At 41.0% G+C, this 27,479-nt stretch overlaps 1 protein-coding gene across 1 annotated transcript in view; it reads right to left on the minus strand.

Annotated features, from left to right (window-relative positions):
• Positions 1-126: 126 nt before the first annotated feature.
• Positions 127-27,479, minus strand: part of LOC124789463 (probable tyrosyl-DNA phosphodiesterase) — a 100,671-nt gene continuing 73,318 nt past the window's right edge. Inside the window, exons 7-11 of the mRNA XM_047256830.1 lie at positions 19,456-19,626; positions 15,157-15,409; positions 10,598-10,713; positions 1,759-1,978; positions 127-427 (exon numbers count right to left, since the gene is read on the minus strand). Of these exons, the coding sequence (XP_047112786.1) occupies positions 284-427; positions 1,759-1,978; positions 10,598-10,713; positions 15,157-15,409; positions 19,456-19,626 (904 nt within the window). The 3' untranslated portion in view covers positions 127-283. The remainder of the gene's footprint in view (positions 428-1,758; positions 1,979-10,597; positions 10,714-15,156; positions 15,410-19,455; positions 19,627-27,479) is intronic.

Raw genomic sequence — 27,479 nt, forward strand, 5'->3', positions numbered from 1 at the left:
ACTCTTAAATTCTGAAGCTGTTAGAAGTTTTTTAGGATCACAGAACACCATAATGCAAAAAATTAAATTTTGTAAAAGTTACCCCTTAATCTACAATAAGAATATTAATGTAAAACATGCCTAACATATTAACCCAAGATCTTTATTAGTGTTCTTGAAAATTACGTATTGGACATTTCTTTTATTAAATTAATGTTTTAATGTTCTTTGCAACTGTGCTTCACATAAAGGCACTAATACAAAATGTGACAATACATTGGTGCTTTACACAAAATATTACATACTAAAATTTAACAGTCATATATTCAGTAACCCATGGTTTATCTCTTTCACCATATGGTGTAGGTGGAACATCGAATGGTAGAGGAAATGAAGGTGCTGAACTATTCCCCAGTGTATTACCAACACGAAACTCTGACTTCCCAATCTGTAAAGTAAATATCAGAATGTTAGAAAGATACAATAAGAAAAAAAGGATAGTGACAGTACATCTGAAGATACACTACTCATATTTATTAGTGGGATGCAGAACTGGTCTGATCCTTTCAATTGTGAAACTATCTTTCAAATTCCTTTTGTATTATTTTTCTTTTATGCACAAGATATATGATATGTCACGTTGAAAAACAGAAAATGGAAATAAAAAATGAAAGTGCTTCCCACATTAAATTTAAAGTAGTTGCACTTACTTAAATAACACAGCATAGTAATCTAGATGTTAGTAGATGGTTAGTGTATACAAAGGAAATAATATTCATGTCATCAAATTTTGGAACAGTTCATGCTTTTGGAACTATGTAAAAAGCTAGCTGGCAAAAATTGTGCTGGATTGTAATCGTGATGTAGATCTTTGAATTCCATGGTCAATTGTTTACTGGCACACTCAAGCATGCGCGCGCGCGCCCACACGCACACACACACAGTGGGATAAAAAGGGACAGCAGAATATAATGGAATTATTTTACCTCCCTGCTGTCACTTATCTGTTAGGCCTTAAAGCAGGCACAAGTTAACAGCCGTTTGTAGCCTTTATTTTCTCATCTGTTATCCACCACTTACCTGATGATGACCCCTCATTTCCTTAGTTTAACATACTGACAAACTTCCATGTGTAATTTCTTCTCTCTTTGGACTGCAGTAAACAGTAACATGTATTACTCACATGTACAGATGCCGAAGCAAAAAATGAGCAATACAGATGGGGGTGGAAACTGTATGCAGAGGGCAAACTTTTGTGATATGAATCCAGCCCTCTTTCACATACTTGCTAATCTGTAGTTGTTCTCAAAACTTTCCTCAAAAATATGAGCTGTATGGAGCTACACTAAGACACAAGTGGATCACCAGTACTCAGCGTCATGAGCAAAAATACAGCATTGCTAACGGACATATTAAAAGTAAGAAATATCTATTCCCAGCATTTGAAACTTATTAGTTCCTCCCTCCTGCAGGCAAGAGGGACAAGATGTGGAAGATTTGTAAAGAAGGGGCAGGTTACTCAGACCCTTGGACGAGAGGAACCAAGATGCTGTGAAAGTGAGGGAAAACAAAGTTCTGGCTAAATAATGAATTACTAGTTTGGAAGCTAGGAATAATTTTTATTTTACCTTAGAATATGTACTCCCAAGGTAAACACTGGGGAGCTGTTGTGTATCGTGCGTGTGTGTGTGTGTGTGTGTGTGTGTGTGTGTGTGTGTGTGTGTGTTGGGGGGAGGGGGGGAGGGTTGTAAGAAACAAAAGAGGTGATTCAGCACTAACCAGTAATTGTGGCAGAAACAGTACACCCAGTTCATAGGACATAATGTAGTGCCCAGAACCAGATGTCTTTCCTTTGCTAGCCATGCCCCAAGCTGCTTTTGACAAGTTGGCACTGCTCAAATGAAACCAGGCTAGGCTGGTCCAGTCTGGTGATGCTCGGCCATATGTCTTGATATGTGGCATAGCCTCTGAACGGTAGCGGCTGTCACTCTTCCATTCACTGTACAGATTGAAAACAAATTTCAGTATTCCTGTTAGTAGACATGTTAGTAAAAAAGACATTGTACAAAACACCACGACACCTGTTACCAACTGTGTTTATTCCACAGGTAAAATAGTACATAGAATATTGTGCGAAGGTGCCAGATAGCTGCTGGTCAGATCTACATGCAGAGCCTCCACATCTGCAGTTCTGTGGTGTCTGCATAGCAAAACTACATTCAGTATATGAAAATACACTTTTTGCTTACACAAGTTCACATTTGCAGCTGTTACGAAAACTATGAAATAAGTAATTCATATGGTAATGGAACTGAAAATGCCTCTCTTTCATTTTTAGTAAACAACCACTTTAGTAAACAATATGATATTAATTAATATCACGCATACAATTTATAAGGTCGTTCTTTCGTTACTTATTACTAGTAAGTCTTCGAGAGCCCACAAATGTTAAACACTTTTGTATTTAGCAGAAGTCATTAAATTCCTGATGCATACAACTTAGTTATTAGTCAATCTGCATGACATATGTACAAAGTCAAAACTGCTACTTAACTTAATGGTGTACGCTCCACCTCACACCGGCCTATGTTCGATGGGCCATGACCCATAAACTTATGGCGGGTCATGGCCCATTGAACATAGGCCGGTGTGAGGTGGAGCGTAGACCATTAAGTTAAGTAGCTGTTTTGACTTTGTACATATGTACTGTTTGTGCTTTCCTTTTCTTTTTCATTTATAAATGTATAGCTATGGTGTTCTTTTAATCATTGACAAATGTCTTCTTAGGCACTTGTGGGTTTTATTGTTGTTCTGAAGGTGTAGTTATCTACGCCAAAACCTGGGTTACCAGTAAACACTAGGTGCTTTTTTCGCAATTGAGGAGGGTTTTTAGTTTTTTAATCTATGTATAGCCCAATGCTTCTTGTTTTTTCCACCTATTATGCCATACACTATGTTTCTTTAGGAGTTCCTTTACAGTGACTACAAACCATGGAGGGTCCCTTCCATCAGAAACATTTCTAATGGGTACATATCTACCCGGTGCATGGTCAAATATGCTTTTAAACTTGACAAATAGTTTTTGTCATGTCCAGAGCCAAATGTTTATAGTCTATTGTTGAGATGTGGCCCCCACTGTCCATTCATCTAGTTTCTTAACACTCAACTGTTTCTACTTATATTAGTTGCCTTTTGTACTCAGGTTATCATTCTTGCTACAACTGCCTCAAGATCACTGACACCAAACCCAGTGAAGACATCCTCAAAGAGGTCAGGTCTATTTGTTGTCATTATATTTTATATGTTTTCACCATGAGTGAAATTCTGACCAGCCTGTTCAAGGTAGTTTTCACAGAAGGCATCTATATCGGGATCAGAATAACAAAGTGATTGACAGTTACTTGCTTACAGGACAGCTACCACAGCAACTACCAATCAAAGCAGGAGTTTGGTAGCATCTTCTATTCTGTCCACCACTGTCACATCACTTTGCTACATCAGGTGCCATTTGCCAGTCAGTTGCAGACGACACTTTTCTGACTAGCGATGTAACAACAGTGATTCTTTTCCATATTTTGCACTGTTTCTCAGTGTGGTGTGTTTATTCTGTGCGACAGAACGCCCTAAACTGGTTGCGAAAGTGCACAGAAAAGTGATGAGACTATAACCATCAGCCAAAGTAAACCAACATTACACATTAAAAGCAGCATGTGAAAGTATGCAGAACAGAAATGCTCAGCCATTTCTGCTGTAGCCATATGTGAGCAGAGATACGTGAACTGGTAACATGACACCACCTGCTGTCACTAACGACACTGAGAAACTGACTGCAAGACCTACAAGCTGTGAATACCTGCTAAATGACTGTTAAGTTCCCAGTGAGATCTACTGAGGGAATCAGCTTCTGGAGGAGAACTAGGATTTAGCATTCACAACTACAGATACTCCAACAAACCAGTAATTCACTGACAGTTCATTAATTAAAGCCAATCGCTATTAGTACTGCTACTTCTGAAAGATACTGACTGCTGGGGTACTTTGTTGTTAGTGTGTTGTATAATACACTGTCCAGTAACATTAATATGACCACCTGTCAAAGGCCTGAATATTTTGTGGTGTGGACAGCTACAAGATATGCAGGAAGAGTGTCAATGAGGTTCTGGAAGGTACCAACAGGGATGTGGAACCATGCGAACTCCATTGCTGTGGCCAGCTGTGCTAGGTTTCTTGGTTGACAATCCATTGCACATACAGCCTGATCAAGGTGATACCACAGACTCTCAACTGGTTTAAATCCGGGAGGTTATGTGGCCCGGCATGTATGGTAAACTTATACTGGTGCTCTTCAAATCACGCAGATACTCTCCAAGCTGAGTGACACGTTGCACTGTCTTTTTAGAAGATGCTGTCATCCCAAGGAAAAACAAACTGCATATAGGACAGATGCATACTTTTGTTGGCCCAACGTCTATTTCAGAATGAACAGATCATCCACAGAATGCAACAAAAACATTCCCCAGACTATAACACTCCCTCCTCTGGCATGGACTCTTCCGAGAATTGTTACAGGGTGTTCGGTTTCAGACGTTTCGCACACTGTTCATGTCAACAGCCATCTGTCATCTGAAAAGGCCACCTGTCATCACTCAGAGAATGTCCAGTTGCAGTACTGGAATGCAAATTCCAGCCTCTGTTGCCAATAAACAGCAGTTGCCTCTGTTGCCAATAAACAGCAGTCGACATGGGTGCAGGAACCACGTGATGCTGAGGAGGTCCATACGCAGCAATATTAATTGAATAGTCACTGAGGAGACACTTATGGTAGCCTCTTAGTTCATCTGGGCAGTATGTTGCCCAACAGTTGCACATATATTTGCTGAATATGTCTCCATAGCCGTCATTCACACTTGTCATCTATGGCGCACGATACATCAAAGTTGCCTCAGCACTAGTTTTGCATAGCACCATTTTACCATGGATGGTATACTTCAACGACGGCAACTGAACAGTTTACAAACTTAGCCATTTAGGAAATGCTTCCATCCTTGGCCCTTTTGGACATCTGACAAATCGCTCCATATTCACATTGTTAGTGCTGCCACCTGCCGTCTGTGGCTGGTTATTGCATGTTGATGTTGAACATAGGTGGTGGTCACATTAATGTGAATAGAACATGTAGTTTTACATCTGTGGGTACAAAAACTCTGAGTTTGAGAATTGATATTTCCAGCCTTATGGACAATAAAGGTGAGTACAAGCTTATGGTGAAGTGTGGTGGTGACAATGCTGTTCATGTACAGCAGATTGTTAGGTTTTCAATAGTCAAATAATTCTCGAGAGTCTGCCTTGCTTGCAGGCTGTGTGAATGGGACAGGGAAAGACGATGTGGACAATGCTTGGCTGTGTAAAAGGGGAAATGGTGGCTCATGGAGAGACAGTGAAGGTCAACCATGAAACAGCAGGGGAGCTACCAACAGGACCACCCTGGCAAGCTGGCCAGATGGCAGACGTGCTCTCCTACTCATGCAAAGTGTAAAAGGGAATTAGCTCAAGTGAACACCAAGTGATTAATTGATTGATTCAGTTTATAGCATTTCCCAGTTAGTTCACAACAAAATGCACAGCAGATTAAGAAATCTAATTGGACAGAGCATTGGTCTCTCAGATGACTTTTATTTTCATCAAATGGAGTCAGATTTGCAAGAGACTAATTAGACCGCAACCACGGGGGACATCACTTACCCTTTCTTTTTAGGACAATGTTCAGATTATGAGCTTCATTGAAACTGTGGGCAGAGCTGGTCTTTTTAACCTTCTCTGCCGATTGCTGGAATGATCCAAGTATGAGTCAGAGCCCAGAAAACAGGCATTGTCTGTCCTAACAGGCTGCATGATCTGCAGTTGGTCAAACACTGTATCCTCAATAGCTGCCACAAGAGCCTCTTCAACATTATGAATGAGGCCCACAAGCATATATACTGAGTGCAAAAAGTGTTCACTCCCAATTTTTGCTGCCATTTCCCTAAGGGGTACCATTATTCACCGCATATTTGAACTGCTGATGGTTAATAGATCCCTACCCTTTTGTGTTTGACTTCCCTTGACATGGTGCATGACACATTTCCCAACAGGTGAAATGAATCTCAATGGTTCAGTTTTACTTTCTGGTGGAGCTAGTCGGTTAGGAGGATCGGTGTACCACCCTGGATCCTCCTTGCTCTCTGTCTCCCTTGTAGTGGGTGCGTAGATCTACCATCAACAAGTAGAGAAAACAGGATCCAGAGGAGCAGATAGTATACCCAGATAAGAATCACAAAGTGACTGACATCTTGCTGTTTACAGGGCTGCTACCATAGCAACAGACAATTAGGGAATACTCTGAGAAAAAAAAAAAAAAAAAAAGGTTCAAATGGTTCTGAGCACTATGGGCCTTAACTTTTGAGGTCATCAGTCCCCTAGAACTTAGAACTACTTAAACCTAACTAATCTAAGGACATCACAAACATCCATGCCTCAGGCAGGATTCGAACCTGCGACCGTAGCGGTCGCGCAGTTCCAGACTGTAGCACCTAGAACCGCTCGGCCACTCCGGCTGGCGAATATTTTGAGAAGAAGAGAGACAATAGTGCAACTCTATTGCCTCTAACAAAGTTAGCTGAAAAAACTGCAAGTGCTCTGAAGATACATAAAAATAGTAGTCAAAGATTGTAAAGAGCCTGTGCAAGAGGGGGAGAACCTGGTTCATCCAAACTGTGGACACCCAGTAAAAAAGAAAAAAACTTCCTCCACAGCCAAGGTCACTAATGCACGTTTCTGCAATGGTGGTCAACCCTGGTGTACGGCTGATGGTGGTGGTGGTGGTGGTGGTGGTGGTGGTGGTGGGTGGGCGGGTGGGTGGGTGGGGATCAGTGCCAGTATTGTTCAGCTAGTGGAGAAGAGGTGGTGGTGTAAAGTTCTTGATCACCAGACTTTGCAGAGAGATCTGGTATTTAAAGTAGGACATTTGCGCAGTGTCTCACGAAGTGAGGGCTTGCGACAACTGCTGATGGTGACCCATCCGTTGGATGGGGACATTAACCTTGATGGCCCCCTTGCTGCTATTTGTGACCCACCACCGCCACCATACAATACAAATGTTACAACACACACACACACACACACACACAATACGTACATGTAGTATTGCAAATATTGTAGTGCATCATGTTGTAAATAAATAATTAAAAGAAAAAAATAAATCTGGTCAAAAGAGGAAAGAACCACTAGCAACAAACTTTTCCTCTTTTCAACAAGATGCTGTTCACCGCCACATATATGAATATCACAAGAGAAAAGTACATCCAACTGTTTTTTTTTTTTAAAAAAAAAAAAAAAAAAGACTGCATTACTCTTCAGAAGACACAGTTATTCAGTGTTTGAAGACACTGCTTGGCTTGACACACCCTGGATAAATGCCGGGGTCATTCTGTTACGAAAGACACGACACATCATAGCATATGTGGAAGCTCTGCTGTTCCTGTGCACTGGGGCACAAGAATTAATGTCTTGCAAGCTGGAACTGCGTCTGGTTTCATACCAAACTGTCTCCTTGTTTGCAAATCAAAGAAAATAAATGACTACCATGAGGAGATGTACCACAATAGTTTTCTGAAGTGGTTCAAGGGGCAGCTATTGGAAAACTTAAATCAGCTGTCTGTCATTGTAATGGATAATGCCATATATCCCATAGTTATTAAAGGTAGAGCTCCAACTTTAAAAAAAAAAGCGTTGTTGCATAGCTGAAATGCTACAATGTGAAAATTCAGGACAACTTATGTAAGGTGGAGCTCATGGTAAAAAGTCCACAGATTCAATAGTATGTAGTGGATGAGGCAGCTAAAGAATATGGCCACAGGGTTCTTAGGTTTCCCCCATACCACTGCCACTTCAATGCCTTCAAAATGGTTTGTGCACAGATTAAACACTATGTGACAACAAATAACAGTTTGCCTCACTGTGGCAAAAATTCAAAGACTGTAAAGAGGAAGCAGTGGCACAAATAATGAAAACTGAATTTAGTGTAGAAAGTAACACTGAAAATATAATTATTTCCTTGGGCAATATCAGTGACTCTTCCACGGACCAGAGCACAGATGAAGACAAGTGTCGACGAAGAATGTGATTCTGAACTAAGTGGCATTTACCTTTTGCGATAATTCGTCTATATTTTGTGGTCATGTCTCGTATTTTGGACTGAATTCTGTGTACCGCTTACTAAGATATAATCCTCTGCACAAGTATTACACTCTACATTCACACTACAGTCATTGGTAAGTATTCAAAGTGCCAGCTGCTGTGGCTGGACGGTTCTAGGCGCTTCAGTCTGGAACCGCGCTGCTGCTACGGTCGCAGGATCGAATCCTGCCTTGGGCATGGATGTGTGTGATGTCCTTAGGTTAGTTAGGTTTAACTAGTTCTAAGTCTAGGGGACTGGTGACTTCAGATGTTAAGTCCCATAGTGCTTAGAGCCATTTGAAGTATTCAAGCAGTTCATATTATTTTAATGTTAGTTATTGTACTTATATGAAAGATTCCGATCCGTTTTAGCACCCCTCTTGGATTGAATATGGCAAATGAACATGATTAATTCTGATTATTGTAGAAGAAAGTGTGATTCCTGTTGAGATATACAAATAACAGGAACATTGTATCATTTTACAGACAGGAGTGCATTTGTTAAGCCACAAGGATATTCCAGTAAGGAACTGAACAGCTGTTGCCGTTACAGCCATACTGCGCGTGCATGCACCGGTGAACCAACATCGCTCCTTTCCACACTCAGATATATACTTCGCGGTAAATGACTTTGTGATTCTGACCCAGGTATAACTTATCCACTGCCCGAGAAACGAACACACACTGAAGCTGCACCTGCGGCTTATTCAATATTTTACAGAACAGTACACAAATAATTTTAAACTACACTTGCCGATTCTCTTTTCATTTATGGGCCTGATATGCCACAAGAAACAATAAATCATGATACATATAAGGTCTTGACACACTCATGAAAGATAATACAAAAATGACGTAAATGGTAAAATATCAGATTCTACAATTTTGAATTTCCAGAATGAAATTTTCACTCTGCAGTGGAGTGTGCGCTGATATGAAACTTCCTGGCAGATTAAAACTGTGTGCTGTACCAAGACTCGAACTCAGGACCTTTGCCTTTCGCAGGCAAGTGCTCTACCAACTGAGCTACCCAAGCACAACTCACACCCCATCCTCACAGCTTTACTTCTGCCAGTACCTTGTCTCCTACCTTCCAAACTATTCTGGAAACATCCCCCAGGCTGTGGCTAAGCCATGTCTCCGCAACATCCTTTCTTTCAGGAGTGCTAGTTCTGCAAGGTTCGCAAGAGAGCTGTTAAGTTTGGAAGGTAGGAGACGAGGTACTGGCAGAAGTAAAGCTGTGAGGACGGGGCGTGTGTCGTGCTTGGGTAGCTCAATTGGTAGAGCACTTGGCCACGAAAGGCAAAGGTCCGGAGTTCGAGTTTCGGTCCGGCACACAGTTTTAATCTGCCAGGAAGTTTCAATTTTGAATTTGATCTATCTGGCACAAACGGTCTCAACAAAGGAACATTCGGTAGTCAGATGATGTTTGTAAATAAATGTGCAAAACACATGGAATTCTCAATGGTAGAAACAAATATCTGTCTCCAATTGAGGTGGAAGTAATGGATGATGATGAGTTGTTATACCAATGTTAGGGGGATGGGTGAAGCTATCAAACTGGATATTTTGCAGTTGCAAGCCTTTACACAGTGGATGCCCAGTGAATGTTCCCACAGAGCTGTCTAGTCCATTATCAGGATGCTATACTAGTTAATGTAGGTGCACAATGCTGCTAGAGGGTACACTTCATGTACTCTCGATGTGAGCACTAAACACACTTTCAGTTCACAAATTATCTACACATTGTAGTGGCTTCGGGGCAATTTAACCATGTTCCTTAACCCATTGGTACCACCCTTAAATGCCCCTTCCCTACTATCAAATATTCAGTCCCAATAGGAACTGCATATGCACTGTAGTGCAAAGATAACGCATATGCAGCATTTGGATTGCACTACACACCTCTTTATTCGTATGTGAACTTGGTAAGTTGTAACGGGATTGTGCACACACAGGTAAATATAGTTGAAGATATTAAAAAATAGCAACTTTTGTTAAGTGTAAGGATTTCAATGACTTCTGTCAATGATTTAAAACTAAGGAATTAAGTAATTGTCTACACACATTTCCAATACAATGTAAAAACTCAAACAATCAAGTAATTTAGAATAATTCATACACATTTAATCTGGTCCTTATCAATCTCACATTGCAGTTCCAGTTTAAAATTTACTAATGCTAGAACAATTCGATCTGATGAAATCATTCATTCTGAATAAGTAACAGTGCTCAGTCCTGCAACTGGCAATGTACATCAGTAAATAATGTAGCTACTTTTCCTCAAGTTTCCTGCACCACAATAAAAAGTATATATTTTGCATTTGTGCCTCTGACAAGAGCTATTCAGTAAATAAAGTTTTAAATGAACAAGAAAAATTTAATCATAATAAAGTAAACTTACTGTAGGTATCCTGTAAACCAAGCCTGCTTCCCATGAGTTCTTATCGAATATGGTAGACAGTCACCACCCAAAAGGCCATGTATACTTTGGGCCACATTACGAAAACAAGGATAGATCTGCAAGAAAATTTTATCGCTATTATATTGGCAATGACACACAATTTAAGAAGACAAATGGCACTATTTACTGTACTAGCCACCTATAGAAACATTCTACAAATTAGTCAGGGGGTAATAAATAAAACTACACTCCTGGAAATTGAAATAAGAACACCGTGAATTCATTGTCCCAGGAAGGGGAAACTTTATTAACACATTCCTGGGGTCAGATACATCACATGATCACACTGACAGAACCACAGGCACATAGACACAGGCAACAGAGCATGCACGATGTCGGCACTAGTACAGTGTATATCCACCTTTCGCAGCAATGCAGGCTGCTATTCTCCCATGGAGACAATCGTAGAGATGCTGGATGTAGTCCTGTGGAACGGCTTGCCATGCCATTTCCACCTGGCGCCTCAGTTGGATCAGCGTTCGTGCTGGACGTGCAGACCGCGTGAGACGACGCTTCATCCAGTCCCAAACATGCTCCATGGGGGACAGATCCGGAGATCTTGCTGGCCAGGGTAGTTGACTTACACCTTCTAGAGCACGTTGGGTGGCACGGGATACATGCGGACGTGCATTGTCCTGTTGGAACAGCAAGTTTCCTTGCCGGTCTAGGAATGGTAGAACAATGGGTTCGATGACGGTTTGGATGTACCGTGCACTATTCAGTGTCCCCTCGACGATCACCAGTGGTGTACGGCCAGTGTAGGAGATCGTTCCCCACACCATGATGCCGGGTGTTGGCCCTGTGTGCCTCGGTCGTATGCAGTCCTGATTGTGGCGCTCACCTGCACGGTGCCAAACACGCATACGACCATCATTGGCACCAAGGCAGAAGCGACTCTCATCGCTGAAGACGACACGTCTCCATTCGTCCCTCCATTCACGCCTGTCGCGACACCACTGGAGGCGGGCTGCACGATGTTGGGGCGTGAGCGGAAGACGGCCTAACGGTGTGCGGGCCGTAGCCCAGCTTCATGGAGACGGTTGCGAATGGTCCTCGCCGATACCCCAGGAGCAACAATGTCCCTAATTTGCTGGGAAGTGGCGGTGCGGTCCCCTGCGGCACTGCGTAGGATCCTACGGTCTTGGCGTGCATCCGTGCGTCGCTGCGGTCCGGTCCCAGGTCGACGGGCACGTGCACCTTCCGCCGACCACAGGCGACAACATCGATGTACTGTGGAGACCTCACGCCCCACGTGTTGAGCAATTCGGCGGTACGTCCACCCAGCCTCCCGCATGCCCACTATACGCCCTCGCTCAAAGTCCGTCAACTGCACATACGGTTCACGTCCACGCTGTCGCGGCATGCTACCAGTGTTAAAGACTGCGATGGAGCTCCGTATGCCACGGCAAACTGGCTGACACTGACGGCGGCGGTGCACAAATGCTGCGCAGCTAGCGCCATTCAACGGCCAACACCGCGGTTCCTGGTGTGTCCGCTGTGCCGTGCGTGTGATCATTGCTTGTACAGCCCTCTCGCAGTGTCCGGAGCAAGTATGGTGGGTCTGACACACCGGTGTCAATGTGTTCTTTTTTCCATTTCCAGGAGTGTAGATATAAAGGAAACTAAATGAGATATTTGAGTTAACATACTGCTTTTCATATTCCGCCAGAGACGTTATAGAATCAATCTTTCCAGTAACTGAATGCAGTATAAATGCAAAACATATACGAATGTCACTTACAATTATCTGTAAAACATTTAGCAGAAACTGTCACATACAATTGAGGTGAGACCTAACCAACTGACACTGAACCTTATTACATAAATGTAGAAGAGGGTTAGAGTTTCAATCTCTCATTGATATAGTCCCTAGAGAGGTGTCACAAACTCAGTTGTTCAAGGGAGTTTATCCGAAGTGATGACTTGGGAAAAGAAAAAGAAAAGAAAAAAAAACAACACCCTACAGAAAGGATACCAGATGGAAATTAAAATGTCACCTCGTTTTGAATGAGATTCCAGTGTCTAATGAACCTTCTATCATATTCCATGTATTCCACAGCAAGGAGTCTCTAAACTGTGGTACGAAGTCAATTTCATTAACTAGAAAACAACAGAATGATGAAGTTATGAAATATTATATTATTATGTTGCTAATTTGATAAATTATTACTTTAAAGATCCTCTCTGCAGATAGTCTCAAGCTGGGTAAAACAATTTAGCCAGCATAAAGTTATTTGAAATTTCCTGGCAGATTAAAACTGTGTGCCTGTGTTCGGAGGAGAGATTCTGTAAAGTTTGGAAGGTAGGAGACGAGCTACTGGCAGAAGTAAGGCTGTGAGGATGGGGCGTGAGTCGTGCTTGGGTAGCTCAGCTGGTAGAGTACTTGCCTGCGAAAGGCAAAGGTCCCCGAGTTCGAGTCTCGGTCCGGCACACAGTTTTAATCTGGCAGGAAGTTTCATATCAGCGCACACTCCGCTGCAGAGTGAAAATCTCATTCTGGATAAAGTTATTTATTTGTATCTTAAAATCCACTGCACTACAATACATTTAATATGCTTGAAAGTTGCTGAATACATGCTTATAAAATTATGACACAGATTTACTGGCTAGTACTTCAAGAAAAATGTCAGTACTGGTGTATACAGTTGCATGGCATGGCAGCTGCGAATCCCCGATGAGGTATGTTCAGCTGCCTGGTGAAGACTTTCAATTAGATGCCACTTCGGTGGCCTGGGTGCCCCTAATCTACCCCACTAACCCTACCAGGGAAAGGGACGTACAGTTTAGCATGGAATCTGAAACATGCATCATTCTTGGCACATTTTCACATAACTGAGAAGTGAAGGTTAAGGTAGAAGCACGCTGAAAAATTTCCAATTCTGACCAGCATTTTATCCTGAGACTTTCAGTTCTTAGGCATGTGCTTTAGGTTTACATCAACAGGCTTTTTTGTCAGTGATTCCGGTAGAAATGTATAAAATTACATACACAACTGTAGCTTTTGGAACTAATAGTTCCTTTCTCACGTAGGAGAGAGGGAGAGCTCGAAGAACATTCAAAAGGAAATAGGTAGGTCACACAGACTCTGGATTGAGAGGGAACTAACTGTTGTGAGGATGAGAGGAGAACAAGATGTTCACCAATGTAATTGATCCATTTCTGTAATTATGTTACACCCTTTAACTTTCTGTAGAAATTTTGTTTGGTCCCAGTATTATAAATAATTCTGTGCATTATATTTCATGGTAAATATGAAAGACATTAATAAGGATATATACCACGGAACAGTTGTCAAAATACCAAGCTTTTTAAAGAAATCACTATAGGATGTTCCAGTATTAAGACCAGGTATTAATACTGAATGACTTACATATACTGATCATACATATACTACCACACTAGCATATACTAACAGCATTGTATTCAACAAGAAAAGTGAGATGCAGCAGCAGTAAACTGCTTCTGACAGAAGTCTTACTTTGTCTTGAAACAGCAGTTTATAACTACATTAAAGCAAAATAAAAAAACGAGCAGCCTGAAGCAACACTGTTACTAATATCATATTCTATTCCATACTACACAGATTTCATAAAGCATAGACCTATGACTAATTGTCTTCAACCGAAATTTTAGTGCTGTGAGCTTACTTGACTAGCATGGTGGCTACCAAGCAAGTGACATTGACTGCTAAATTGTTTGTCTACAGGGAGCTTCGCATGTGTTTGATTGATAACTACAGTAGCAATTTCTTTGTAAGGTTCTTTGAGTGCTACCTGTGCTGGCCAATCAGGTGACTTGCCCGTGTCTGATGTGATAACCTGCAAGGATGGCCATGCTACAGGAATACTCAGTTAGAACTTAATGTGACATTCCTTTTAATTACCATGGAGGGCTTCACAGTAGAATAAAGAAAGCACTACTGATTTGGTGGTGTGTACGGGGAAAAGCTATGCTTATACGCTGTAACAATTCCCAATTATTATAACGAACATTTGCATCTGAAGCAACCATTTCACCATCACAACTTGTCCCACACTTTACTACACATGATGTCTTCAGCAAACAACAGCTAGCCAATAGCTAAATGTACAGAACTTTCTCCATGTGGTATGGACATTACTGAATTTAGTCATAATGCAATCCTACCATTGTATATGTGACAATGATATACATGTATAATTTCATCTTGGAAGATAGTATGCCATTCTGCATTTACCTGTTGTCTACGTTTTGTCTTTCAGAGATGTTCACATTTAATTACTGGAAAAACAAAGTATTTTATATTCATTAAAAAAGGGAACAATTTTCATAAAATAGCTCTTCTGATGAGGTCTTTGAATCGACAACAGCTTCCACAAAAGCAATGGCATATAGATAAATATTATTACTGTAATTACAGAAATAAATGGACATGCAGGTAAATTAAAGTAGCACATAAAGGAGCATACATTTTTATGGGAAAGGTAGCAGGAAACAATATCTATAACTTAACAACATACCACTTTCACTGGTGGCTGCTGTGAGAGGGGCTGCTTGTTGACGGACTGAGCAAGACTAGCTCGAAATTCTCCACACATCCAAGAATCTGGAGTTGCACCTAGGCTGCCAATAGAGGAACACTGGAAGAATAGAGGCCACGATGTACTTGGAACCTCAGCAAAGCGCTTAAGGTGGGCTGCCATTCGACGGTGACCCCATCTGTCTACATCTGCTCCACGATGTGTCCCTGGCACGGAACCCACAAGACAAACTCTGTAAAACAAAATGTTCATAAGAAACAGGATTATTTTTCTGTTGATACTTTGACATTGATCTAAATGTAAGACAGCGAGTCCTAATAGGGGGGAGGAGGGGAACGATTCTCAGTGGAAAGACTTTATTCCACATGCAGTTCTGTTATTACATCAGTATCTTATCTACTGCGACAAACTCCATTTACTGTTAGCCAGTCCTTTCGACATATGCTTAAATTTTTCCCAAAAAATCTCACTTCTGTCTATGTTAACTGGCTATCTAGTCTTCTTTGCTTTTCAGGAGTGCTTCAAAATCTGAGATTTTGTTGCAAATGCTTTGCGAGTTAATCACTAGGATTTTAACACTCTCACTTGTATGGGGCATTTCTCTGGATCTTCCAGGGAAAATAGGCCCTGTGTGCTTCCACACACAGTCAGCTACCTGGATAGCAGTACACACCTGACCCTGGCTCAGTAACATATTCAGTGTAAGTCAGCACCTTAAGCTTGTTGTTTAGTAGGATGGATGTAATACCCTCGTCCCTATCTGCACTGAAGGGGATGCCTAGCCCTACCATTGACACACCATTCACACTCAGAACGAGTAACACATATCTTTTACTTCCTAAGCAAAACAGGACCACAGAAGAGGATGACTCTAGGGAACTCTACCAACACACATGCTGCCAATCTTTAGACAGTACTCAGGGTGATTTCCAGCTGCTTATGAATGTCAACTAATTCATTCTATAATCAAAAATGGCTCTGAGCACTATGGGACTTAACATATGTGGTCATCAGTCCCCTAGAACTCAGAAATACTTAAACCTAACTAACCTAAGGACATCACACACATCCATGCCCGTGGCAGGATTCGAACCTGCGACCGTAGCAGTCCGGCGGTTCCGGACTGAGCGCCTGAAGCGCTAGACCACCGCGGCCGGCTCATTCTATAATCAAGAAAAGCATTCACAGTAGGGCCGCATTGTAGCTGGGGCATTGTTCTGTGGAACAGTAAGCAAATATCTTTAAAACAAGCCCCCTGATACTCTTTTAATTTCTGGATCTAATAAGTTATAAGTACTACTAATTACCCTTAAGAACTGAAGCAATTAGTAGGCAAAACAAGATTTCTATCATGAATATGATCTGTCAAAGTTATGTAATTGTGATGTTCATTCTTACAGATCAGGTTGTTCCAACAGTGCTCCAGGGAGGAGGAGTGCTCTGGAGTGCTCACTGCAGAGGCTCAGAGTCCTTGTAGTTGGGGACATAAAGCTCATTGTGCCTTGCCTATATTTTCCTGCAGCTGCCGAAACAATCCATGTTCAATGGTAGCTATGGTCAATCGTGGAAGTCCTGTGCTTCAATTGGAGGATATATTTCTATTTATCGAGAGGGACATCCGCAATGCCTTGTACATCACAAAGTATTCAATTTCACTAATTGTAAGAAGTACAATACACAGCATTGTTACACAAGTCTTCCTGCAGGGCATTATGATCAGATAGAAGGTGAAGCACGTGGAGAGCTAGTAGCTGAGTTTAAGAACAGCATAACAGGAAACATAAGTTTCAAAAAGAATTCTTAAGGCAATAGTTATAGAAATATGCAGCATAGTTCGTGTACTGTAATGCATTTATACTGTTAAAGTGAATGACAGTGAACGAAACGGAACTGAAGCAGCAGTTTGAGCAAGCTACAAGGTTGCTCACATTATAGAGATAAGTGGCAAACTGTTTTCTGTGGGACCTCTTGTAGGATCATGCACAGTAGCAGTTGTACAATGCTTGTTTCCAAGGGAGCTGCAGGCAACTGAAGGGGTTCGTCTTTCGAAGCAAACAGTGTCATGTTGAATCTGGGACATCATAGCAAATTTATACATACAGCCCAGGGAAAAAGCTGAGAGCTCCTTTGCATTTTTGTTAGTGCTTGATGAAAGGACAGATATTTCTTACTGTGCTCCACTTTCAATATCTGTATGTGGTGTTGATACAAAGCTGCAGGTAACTGAGGAATTCTTTGATGTGGTACTGCTCGATTACACCGTAACAGGACTCAATATTTTTGAAGCTGCTTGTGAATCAGTGGACAATATGAATTTACCTTGGGATAAGCTCCATTCTGTAGGCTCAAATGATCAGGATCAGCAACATCACGGCTTCGCTTCTTGTTTAAAAAATAAACACGAGAATGATTTTGGAAAAGACGTTTTGACTGTTAATTGTTTCATATTTCAAGACAACACTATTGGCTGAAACAGTTAAAGCAGGGATGTAATGAAAGTTGTGATCAAGTGCAAGAATTTTCTGTGCTGTTGTAGTGTAAATCACATCCAGTTCAAAGGATTCCTGAATGATCAACACCTTTTGTTGGCTAAGTCGGGGAAAAATTCTTGACATTTTCTTTGCCATTCTTGAAGAAGTATCTCTTTCTTGATATGAAAGGGGAAGAAATGCATTGTCTCAAAAATTTAAAATGGACATCAGACCAACCATTCTTAGCTGACATAATTATGTGCCTGAATAATGTAAATCTGTTATTGCAGGGCCACCAGTAGCTAACAGTTGACATGCACAACGAAATCAGAGCATTCATGGAAAAGTTATGCTTGTCTGAGAGGCAGATGAGTGATGGCATTTTAACATTCTTCAATCGTCGGGCTTCTTTAAAACTATTGGAAGGTACCAGTTTCGGCTATTATTAAGCCAAGATAAAGCAGCTCATCACGCCTTTTGAGACAAGATTCTGAGAGCCCGCCATTTTTGAAACAAATGAAATTGTTCAAGCAATCCTTTCTCGGTCTGACCGAATGATTTGCCATCGTCACTCCAGTTGAAAGTTACTGAGCTGCGAAATTCAACTTTGCTGAAAGACAGATACTACAATATGCTGAATCTGTCATGGTGGTATCATTCATTACAACAAAAATCAATTCCTAAGCTTCACAAAAACATCGCACAGATCATGTGCATGTTTAGATCTATGTACTCTTGTGAGTGGCTTTTCTCAGCAATGAAAAGAATAAAAACTAAGGAATAAACTTTTCTTCAGGACGCAACAATGAAGGCCACCCCCTGCATTTCCTGTGAACACTTTGACACCCGATATTTCTGCTCTTGTTATGAAAAAATCTAGTTTCAATGCCCAATGAACATATGCAATTTCTTTTAGAACAGTCATTTCTTATTTATTTCCTTAACTTCCTGTTTCGTAAGGTAGCATGGTGCTATGTCATGGCTGCCAAGGATGTGTGTTGGTGATTATGTAAAGTGGGGCAGGCATATCAAAAGCCTTGCCATGTAATATGCTGCCAGCCCTTTTGATTGTTCACAGTGAGTGACAATGCTCTACAGAGCAGGAAGCGCTCCACAGATCAGCACGGAGGCCATGAGCTGGAACAGCCTACCTTAGATTCTGCACACCACAAGTTCAGTCCCTTCTTCTAATGTCATTCTTGACCTGTTCTATCTTCTTTTAGTTGCAACTACTGAACCACTCAGATATGCTTATTCCACAAAACTTACTTCAACTGTTTTTAATTTTAGCTTATTTTTGGTATTTTATTTCTCTGTTTAATTTCTTTTTATGCACTATCAATTCTCTTGGTCCTTCTGTTTTATTACCATCAATCTTACTCTCAATTTAATTTATCACTCCATTAATATAAATTCCTCTCACGTCAAAGTGATGACTTACATTTAGTACAACCTACTGCTATTATTTATTGTATGTGACTGTGATTGTGCAATTCTTTCTATTTGATTCCAAGTCCTATTTCTTTTGCTTGTTCTTTATCCTTTCAAATTTGAAACTCAGTGCCACAATTTACTAATGGCAAAGGGAAAAAATTTGCTCAGGCTGCGCAAAGTTACAGGTAAGACCTACCACAACAATTTTTTTTTTTTTACTCTTCACTGAAGGAGGCTTTGCAAACCTACATGAAGCACACACCAGCATCACTAGCTCATTTTCTGTACAAAAGCCTTCCTTTTTCTGATTAGATGTGATTTAAAAAGCCTGTCAATGAAATTATTTGTAATGCTCTGAAAGAAATGAACCTACCTGACTTTGGAGAAATCAGCACAACGTATTCTTGTAATCCATTCCTGCAGAACTGGCATCTGGTACGCGGATAGATATCGCATCAAGTCAGCACGGAATTCTGTTATTGAGTCACCTGCTTTAGTGTCTGCATTCAGTGGGATCCTTGGACATCTTGGGCTTACCCATAAACTGAAAATCAAATTGTGTTACTTAAAATTCTTCTGCATATGTTGAGTTCTGCTGAATTCTTATGACTTCTTTCTGCTGTGCAAGAGCTATTTATGCAACAACAAACGTAATAATTCTAACATATTATTTTGTAATTACCTAATACCTTCTTTTACAATACAATAATCGGTTTGTAATACTGCTCTTTAATGTGCTCTTTGAAATTCTGGTGGTAGCTGCAATAAACACAAGGAATGAAACATTAGTTAACATCATCTTCAGAAAACAGACAGCAGTTGCATGAGTCAAAGGACATGAAAGAGAAGCAGTAGCTGAGAAGGGAATGAGACAAGTTGTAACCTATCCCCAATGTTATTTAAACCCCACATCAAGTAAGCAGTCAAGGAAACCATGAAAACTAAATTGAAGTTCTGGGATAAGAAATAAAAACTTTTGTGGTTTGCCAATAACGCACTAATTCTGTCAGTGATGGAAAACAGCTTGGAAGAGCAGCTGAACAAAATGGGTGGTATCTTGTAAAGCGATTATAAAATGAACAGCAACAAAATTAAAGCAACAGTAATGGAATGTAGTCGAATTTTAAGGTGAATTGGAGGGAATTTGATCAGAAATTAGACAGTACAAGTTGTAGATGAGTTTTGTTATTTGGGCAGTAAAATAACTGATGATGGTAGAAATAACAGATGGCGGCAGTAACAACAGAGAGGATATAAAATGCAAACTGCCAATAGAAAGAAAAGTGTTTCTGAAAAATATACTTTAGTTCACATCAAATACAAATTTAAATATTATAAAATTCTTTTCTGAATGCATCTGTCTGTAGCGTAACCTTGCAATGAAGTGAAAAATGTACAATAAACAGTTCGGGCAACAAAAGAACAAATTTTCAAATGTGATCTACAGAACACTGCTGAAAATTTGATGGGTAGGTCAAATAACTAATAATGATGTACTGAATTGAACTGGGGACAAAAGAAATTTATGGCACTACTCTACTGGGAAAAAAGGGGGGATCCAAGGAAGCACCAATTTACTAATGGAGAGAAGTGTAGGGGGTAAAAACCAGAGAGAGAGGCCAAGGCTTGAATACAATAACCACATTCAAATAATTTATGTTGCAGTACTTATGCAGAGAATAAGTTTACACAGGACAGACTAGTGTGGAGAGCTGCACTAAACCAGTCTTTGGACAGAAGACAACAACAAAAACAACAACAACAACATGACTGGAAAAAAAAAAATTACAACTAAGCTGTTCATGAATAGTTATCATCAAATCATTGCTGTATTGCGTATCCAACAATTATACTACAATTATCTAGCCATGTAAGTTACTGTGTAGTGATAGAAGATTGTCACAAAAGTCATTTATGAAAACAGAAGTTGAATTACAGTGTTTGATGTTAATACTATTGATATACAGACAGTATGAACAACTGCAATAGGTGACAAAGATGAAATTTTGGCACATAAAAAGGGCGAGTTATGTGATAAATAAAGTGACACTTCCTGCCCACTATGGAGCTATTTGCCATGGTGTATTAGTACACAACAGTTTTTCAACCTTTAATTGCATTCATATACAGTGGACGTTTCTCATCAAAAGTGATCAACTCGTGTTAATCAGCCTACTTCAGATGTGTACTTGCACTGATATACAAGAAAATACACTGGTGCCACAGATTTGTTCAACTACCAATTATGTTCAATTAGGGGTGGTCACTTCCCAAGTAAAACCACTCTGAGCCTGAGCATATATGCCTTCATTTCTTCCACTGCTCATTTCTATATTGGCTTTTCCATGAAGGGTCTAATGTGTTATGGTCATTGAGTGGAATAAACTGTCCCTGAATTGATCAGTTTTATAGTTCTAGTCACAGAGAGACAGAGAGAGAGAACACACACACACAGACGTTAATACACCACAACAAATAGTTCCTTAAGAATAAGATAAATCCATCCGAGATAGTATAACTTAGTTTGAACAAAGAACTCAGATCTCTCAGACAAAATGACAGCAGGATATCATAATTTAGAATTCATCTTTAGGAGTGATTACAAAGCAGCAACATTGTAAGCAACAAAGTGGTGAATGTACGATATTGTCCCACATAGCAGATGGGAAAATTAAATCAATAATTTTAAGAACTGGGTACTACATTTTCACTATTTTGCTCCTGTTGATACAAATTACCTCACACCTGAACAGTCACATCCCTGTATTGTTTTGACCACAAGAATGCATTATTACAAACAGAACTTGTGTATCAAGCAACATTTGTGACCTTGTATTCAAGAGGGCAAGTAAATATTTTTATGTAATGAAATATGATGAATGTTAACTCATTGAGGATTTCCTTATTGCTGAGAGTGTTAGAAGAATCAGTATACATTGACGAGCAGCAACATTATGGAAGTAGAGATGTTGAACAAAGTAATGTGAACATCTGTGAAGAGAGACAGTATTTATTAGTAGACTGTTGACTCTCCTTTCCCATGAATAACAGCTTGTATTCTTAATACAGGTCATGCAATGCTGTCAGAGGAATACGTCCTTGTGTGGAATGGACAAATACAGGTCACGTACCACAGTCAGGGGGATACATACCCAATGCAACCAAAGGGTCACTAACTCTGAAAGCGTTCTCGGAAAATGGGATCTCGCTGTGCAGCTTAAGCTCCAAAATAGCCCAGAAAGATTCAATTATATTCCAATCAAGGAACAGAGGGGGCCACATGAGGTGGTGTATCTTTATAATAATAAGCTTGAACAATTCCGAAAGTATGACTGGATGTGCTACTGTCTTGGTACATGGGTTATTCACCAGGTGATACAGTTTGCAGCAATGGGTGAAGATAGTACCCAGAATCCCAACATAATTACCCCCATGCAGAACAAGTGGGCAAAAACCAAGGTCTATCATCGCTGAACCACTGCCATGTTTCCCAGTAGGATGTAGCAAGTCAACATTTCCAAACAATGATCAGGAATAATGTGGATTACCATTTATTTGAGCAGATGACATTCTCCCAGTGTTGTTACATCCAATTTGTATGTTCACGACACTAATATTGTTCAAATGTATTGCATAGTGTGGCCAATGATTTTGAAATAGCCATTTATAGTATAAATGTTTTCTGCACTCTGTTCATAATGGATAATTTTTGATGATAGAGCTCCCTGTAGATGCGCAAACATCTCAGATGTTATGTGGGGTGCTGACGTATTGAGCCTTCTGGCCACAATTTGCTTCAAGGTCTTATCTGTTTTGAAGTCATTGTTGTGTATGGTCAATGATGTCTTTCACTATTTGATTTAGGCTCTCAGTACAATTAGTATAATACTTCTACTGACACTGAGGGTGGTTGTTTTTGTTAGTATGGCTTCACCAAGATGGGCACCAGCAGTGATCCATTTTCTGAACTCTTTACAGATTAGCAACAACAAAGCTTTAAGACCATAATGAATTTCACCTCTGACCACTATCTAAGCTAGTAATAGACTGTAGTGTACACATTCTTGACCATTAGATGGCACACTTCAACACTAGAGGGTGGGAGTATACACCATGTTTCTTTTGAGCTATGTTATACAGATGTTCATATTATTTTGCCCAGTATCTGTACTTCTACAAATGAAATCATACAGGTGCTAAATCAGCTTTCAGAAATAACTTTTCAGGAATAAATATGAATTATTTTGTGTTCTATGATGGCAACATAATGAGTCACAGCAGTAGTCATCAACAAATGATTCAAATATGTGGATTATTTCAGAATGCTAATAGATTCAGATTAACCAAACGCAAATTGCATAGAAAAACTCTCATGAGGAGAAATGTTTTCTACCAAAGCATCTTCCTCTAGACAAAGATGGATCGGAGCCATCTGTCCAGATACACTGTGACCACAATAGCACCGAAACAGAGGACAATACAGAAACGGCTGAAGTACTTAATATCTTTTAAAACTGTTTCAAGAGGAAGATTGCACGGTAGTACCGCCTTTAAGTTTTCAAATGAACAACAAAATGGCTGATATCAAAATAAGTGACCATGAAATAGAAAAGTAACTGAAATCGGTCAACTGAGGGAAGACCTCTAGACTTGATGGGATACTAATATGATTCTACATAGAATATGTGAAAGAACTTGCTCTTCTTTTAGCAACAGTGTACCACAGGTCTATGGAGGGGAGAAATGTTCCTGTATGAAAGGCTGAAGTGTTCTTGACCGCTGGAAGGAAGCACAGGTCATTCCCGTTTTCAAGATCGGTCTTCAAACAGATGCATGGAACTATAGGACTATATCTCTGACATCAGTCTGTTGCAGAATTTTGGAACACGTTTTATGCTTGTGTATTATGACATTTCTGGAGACTGAAGATCTCCTTTGTATGAATAAAAATGGATTCCAAAAACAACAACCACATGAAACACAGCTCATTCGGTTTGATCATGAGATCCAAAAGGCTGCAGATACCAGTGCCCAGGTAGATTCTGCGTTCCTCAATTTCCACAAGGTATTCGATAATTCTGCACTGCCCCCTGATGAACAAAATGGGAGCATATGGAATATCAGACCAACTTTGTGATTGGATTGAAGAGTTTCTAGAAAACAGAACACAGTATGTTATTCTCAATGCAGAGAAGTTTTCAGACATAAAAATGAATTTGGGCATACCCCAAGGGATTTATAGGTCCATTACTTTTCACAATATAGACAAACGGCACAGTAGACAACATCGGAAGTTCCATGAGGCTTTTCATGGATGATGAGAAGTTGCAATGCTAGAAAATTGTAAAGAAATACAGGGAGATCTGCAAAGGGTGAACGCTTGGTGCAGGGAAAGCCAATTTACCCCAAACGTAAGTAAATGAAACAATGCGTATACATAGGCAGACCTATTATTGTACAATTACATAACTGCAGATCAATCAATGGAAGTAGTTACTTCCATAGTATATCTAGGAGTACTTGGACAGAGCAATTTAAAGCGGAAAAACAACATAAGCTAATTACAGGAAAGGCATATACAAGGCTGAGATTCATTGGAAGAATCTTCAGGAAATGTACGAGGGAGAGATGGAAAGTCTGCTTACAATTTTTTTAAATTTTGTTCAACATTGGTCGACTTATTACATGTCATGCATATTACTCGACCATTACCCAGCTTCTCTGATGCAAATTGGAACCCTCTGTCACTAGAGGGCTTCGAATTGTAGCGTGTTAACACGGTGGTGTTTAACGCAACTATGTTGGTGCTTGAGAAACAGAACCTCAGAAAACTGAAAGCATGAATTCGAATAGTTCATCCACACATGGAGCACCCTCTCCTTCTGTGTGAAAATGCCAGATCACACATGAATGGTGCGACATCTGCAACAATCCAGTGCCTTGGGTTCACTTTCATTGATCATCCTCTATACAGTGCTGACTTGGCCTCATCTGATTTTTGCCTGTTTCCAAAACTTGAAGAATACCTTTGAGATCTTCAAGGGAAAATGGTCATGGGTCCCAGATCTAGAAAACACAAAGAGAGGCCCCAACCACAACCACCCTACCCTGGCTCCATGCCAGTAGGAGACCTAAAAGTGTATCCCACCTTATCTATTGTTTTTGAACCATCAATGTAGAAGATGGCAGCACCTGGAACTCTTCAAGGGCAGAACGTACAAGATGCCAGAATATCACAGGGGCGACAGAGACCTTAGCACCCTGGAATAGGTCGGTCCTAATCTGTGGTCGAGGCAACATCCTAGGAAGGGGGTGGGTGGGTGGGTGGGTGGGTGGAGGGGTGGGAGGGAGGAAATACACAGGGCTCTTTACAGTGAATGGAGATGGAGATCCTGACAGAGGGAAGTGAGACACATTCCAGCCAGCAATCCCAACTGACTGCTGGTATCAGGAGGTAGACAACCCTTGTTTGCAAAGAGGATGAGGTACACGAGATGGTCCAGGAATCGTCAAATGGCGATTGTGTAAGAAATCAGGAATTGGTTCTGTCGTAAGTAGAGGGGGAATCCCAGCATCTGTAAGAGACTGTAACGGCACTAGTGTGAAAGGCACCAATAGCCAGATGCACCCCACTATGGTGAACACAGTCAAGTAGTTGCAAAATGGAAGGAGCTGCTGAGCCATAAACCCGACAACCATAATCTAGTCTCAACAAAACCAAAGCATGGTAAAGATGGAGATAAGTAGTAAGGTCTGCACTCCAAGCTGTGTGGGCCACGAGGAAGAGAGCATTAAGCTTCTGTATGCAGGTAGTTTTCAGGTGACGAATATGGGGCAACCACGTCAGCTTTTTATCAAAAATAAGGCCCAAGAAACACGACTGTGCTACAACATCTAGGCGCTGGCCGCCTAAATAAAGTTCTGGATCGGGGTGTACTGTGGGTCGACAGCAAAAATGCATAACCCGCATTTTCAAGGGAGAAAAGTGGAAGCCATGGGAGAGGGCCCATACAGAGACCCGTCGGATGTTACAAGCCAATTGATGGTGATGAGGAAGAATGTGATATTTAACACAGAACTCTGTGGGATACTGTTCTCTTGAATCTGAGCAATGCTGACTGAAGTACCAGCTCGAACCTGGAAGAACCAGACGGATAAAAACTCATGGATAACAATTGAAAGGAGGCCGCGAAAGCCTCAGTCATGGAGGGTGACTCAAATGTAATGGTGCCAAGCCGTATCATATGCCTTAAGTAGGTCAAAGAAGGCCGTGACAAGGTGCTGGCAGTTATTGAAAGCCTGCTAGACTGCTGTTTGCAATCCGAGTAAATGGTCAGTTGTAGATCGTGCTTCCCAGAAGCCACACTGATATGGGGACAAAAAGTCCCAAGGCTCGAGTATCCAGCACAATTGGATGCTAACCATTGTCTCAAGCAGTTTACAAAGTACATTGGTCAGGCTAATCAGGCGGTAGCTGCCGAAAGACGACAGATTCTTCCTGGACTTAAGGACAGGGATAGCTTGGCTGTCTCGCCCTTGCAAGGCGAAGGCACCTATGAGTCAAATGTGTTGAAAACCTTGAGTAGATGTTGCCTCTGAGTAACGTCCAAGTGTTGGATCATCTGGTTGTGGATGGAATTCAGGTCTGGGGCCATGTCATGTGAAGAGGTAAGAGCCTGGAAGAATTCCCATTCAGTAAAGGGTTCATTATACGATTCAGCTTGGTGGGGGTTGAAACACAGGGGGTTTCCTCAACTTGTCATTTCTGCTGGAGGAAGGTAGCAGAATAGGAAGAGGGCACTGTTGCAAAGTGTGTTGCAAGGTCTTCTGCAAGGACCGACGGATCAGTACAGAGCACCCTGTAGGATAGCTGACTGTCGCTGCCGGCGCAGAAGGCTACAGAGTTTGGACCAAACCGTCGATGAAGAGGCACATGCTCCCAAGGAGGAAACATACCACTCCCATCATTCCTTTTTTACTCTGCTTAATAAGCACAGAGACACTTATCATTTTTAAGGTTTTCTGTGAAGGGTGTCGTTTAAATCGCTGCAACACCCGCCAGTAGTCCTGGATAGCGACTGCTATGTCCTTGGTCCACCACAGTACTGGTCGACAATGAGGTGAACCTGTGGATAGGGAGATAGCAGTGCCAGTACCATGAAGAAGACTGGCGGAGATGTCTTGCACGACAAAATCGATGTAGTCCGGGCGAGAGGTATTTAAGTGCACAGTAGACGTATATTAAGACCAGACAGCTGTCCAACTTGGAGGCCTGTTTGCCTAGGTAATCAATGTGGGAAAGCCACAAGAGCAGGGGAGGAGATTGAGAGATCGATAGCAGAAAAGGTACCATGAGTGTTGCTGAGATGGGTAAGGGAACTGTCACTGAGGAGATGT

The sequence above is a fragment of the Schistocerca piceifrons genome, chromosome 3 (assembly GCF_021461385.2).
Source record: "Schistocerca piceifrons isolate TAMUIC-IGC-003096 chromosome 3, iqSchPice1.1, whole genome shotgun sequence".
Lineage (NCBI taxonomy): Eukaryota > Metazoa > Arthropoda > Insecta > Orthoptera > Acrididae > Schistocerca > Schistocerca piceifrons.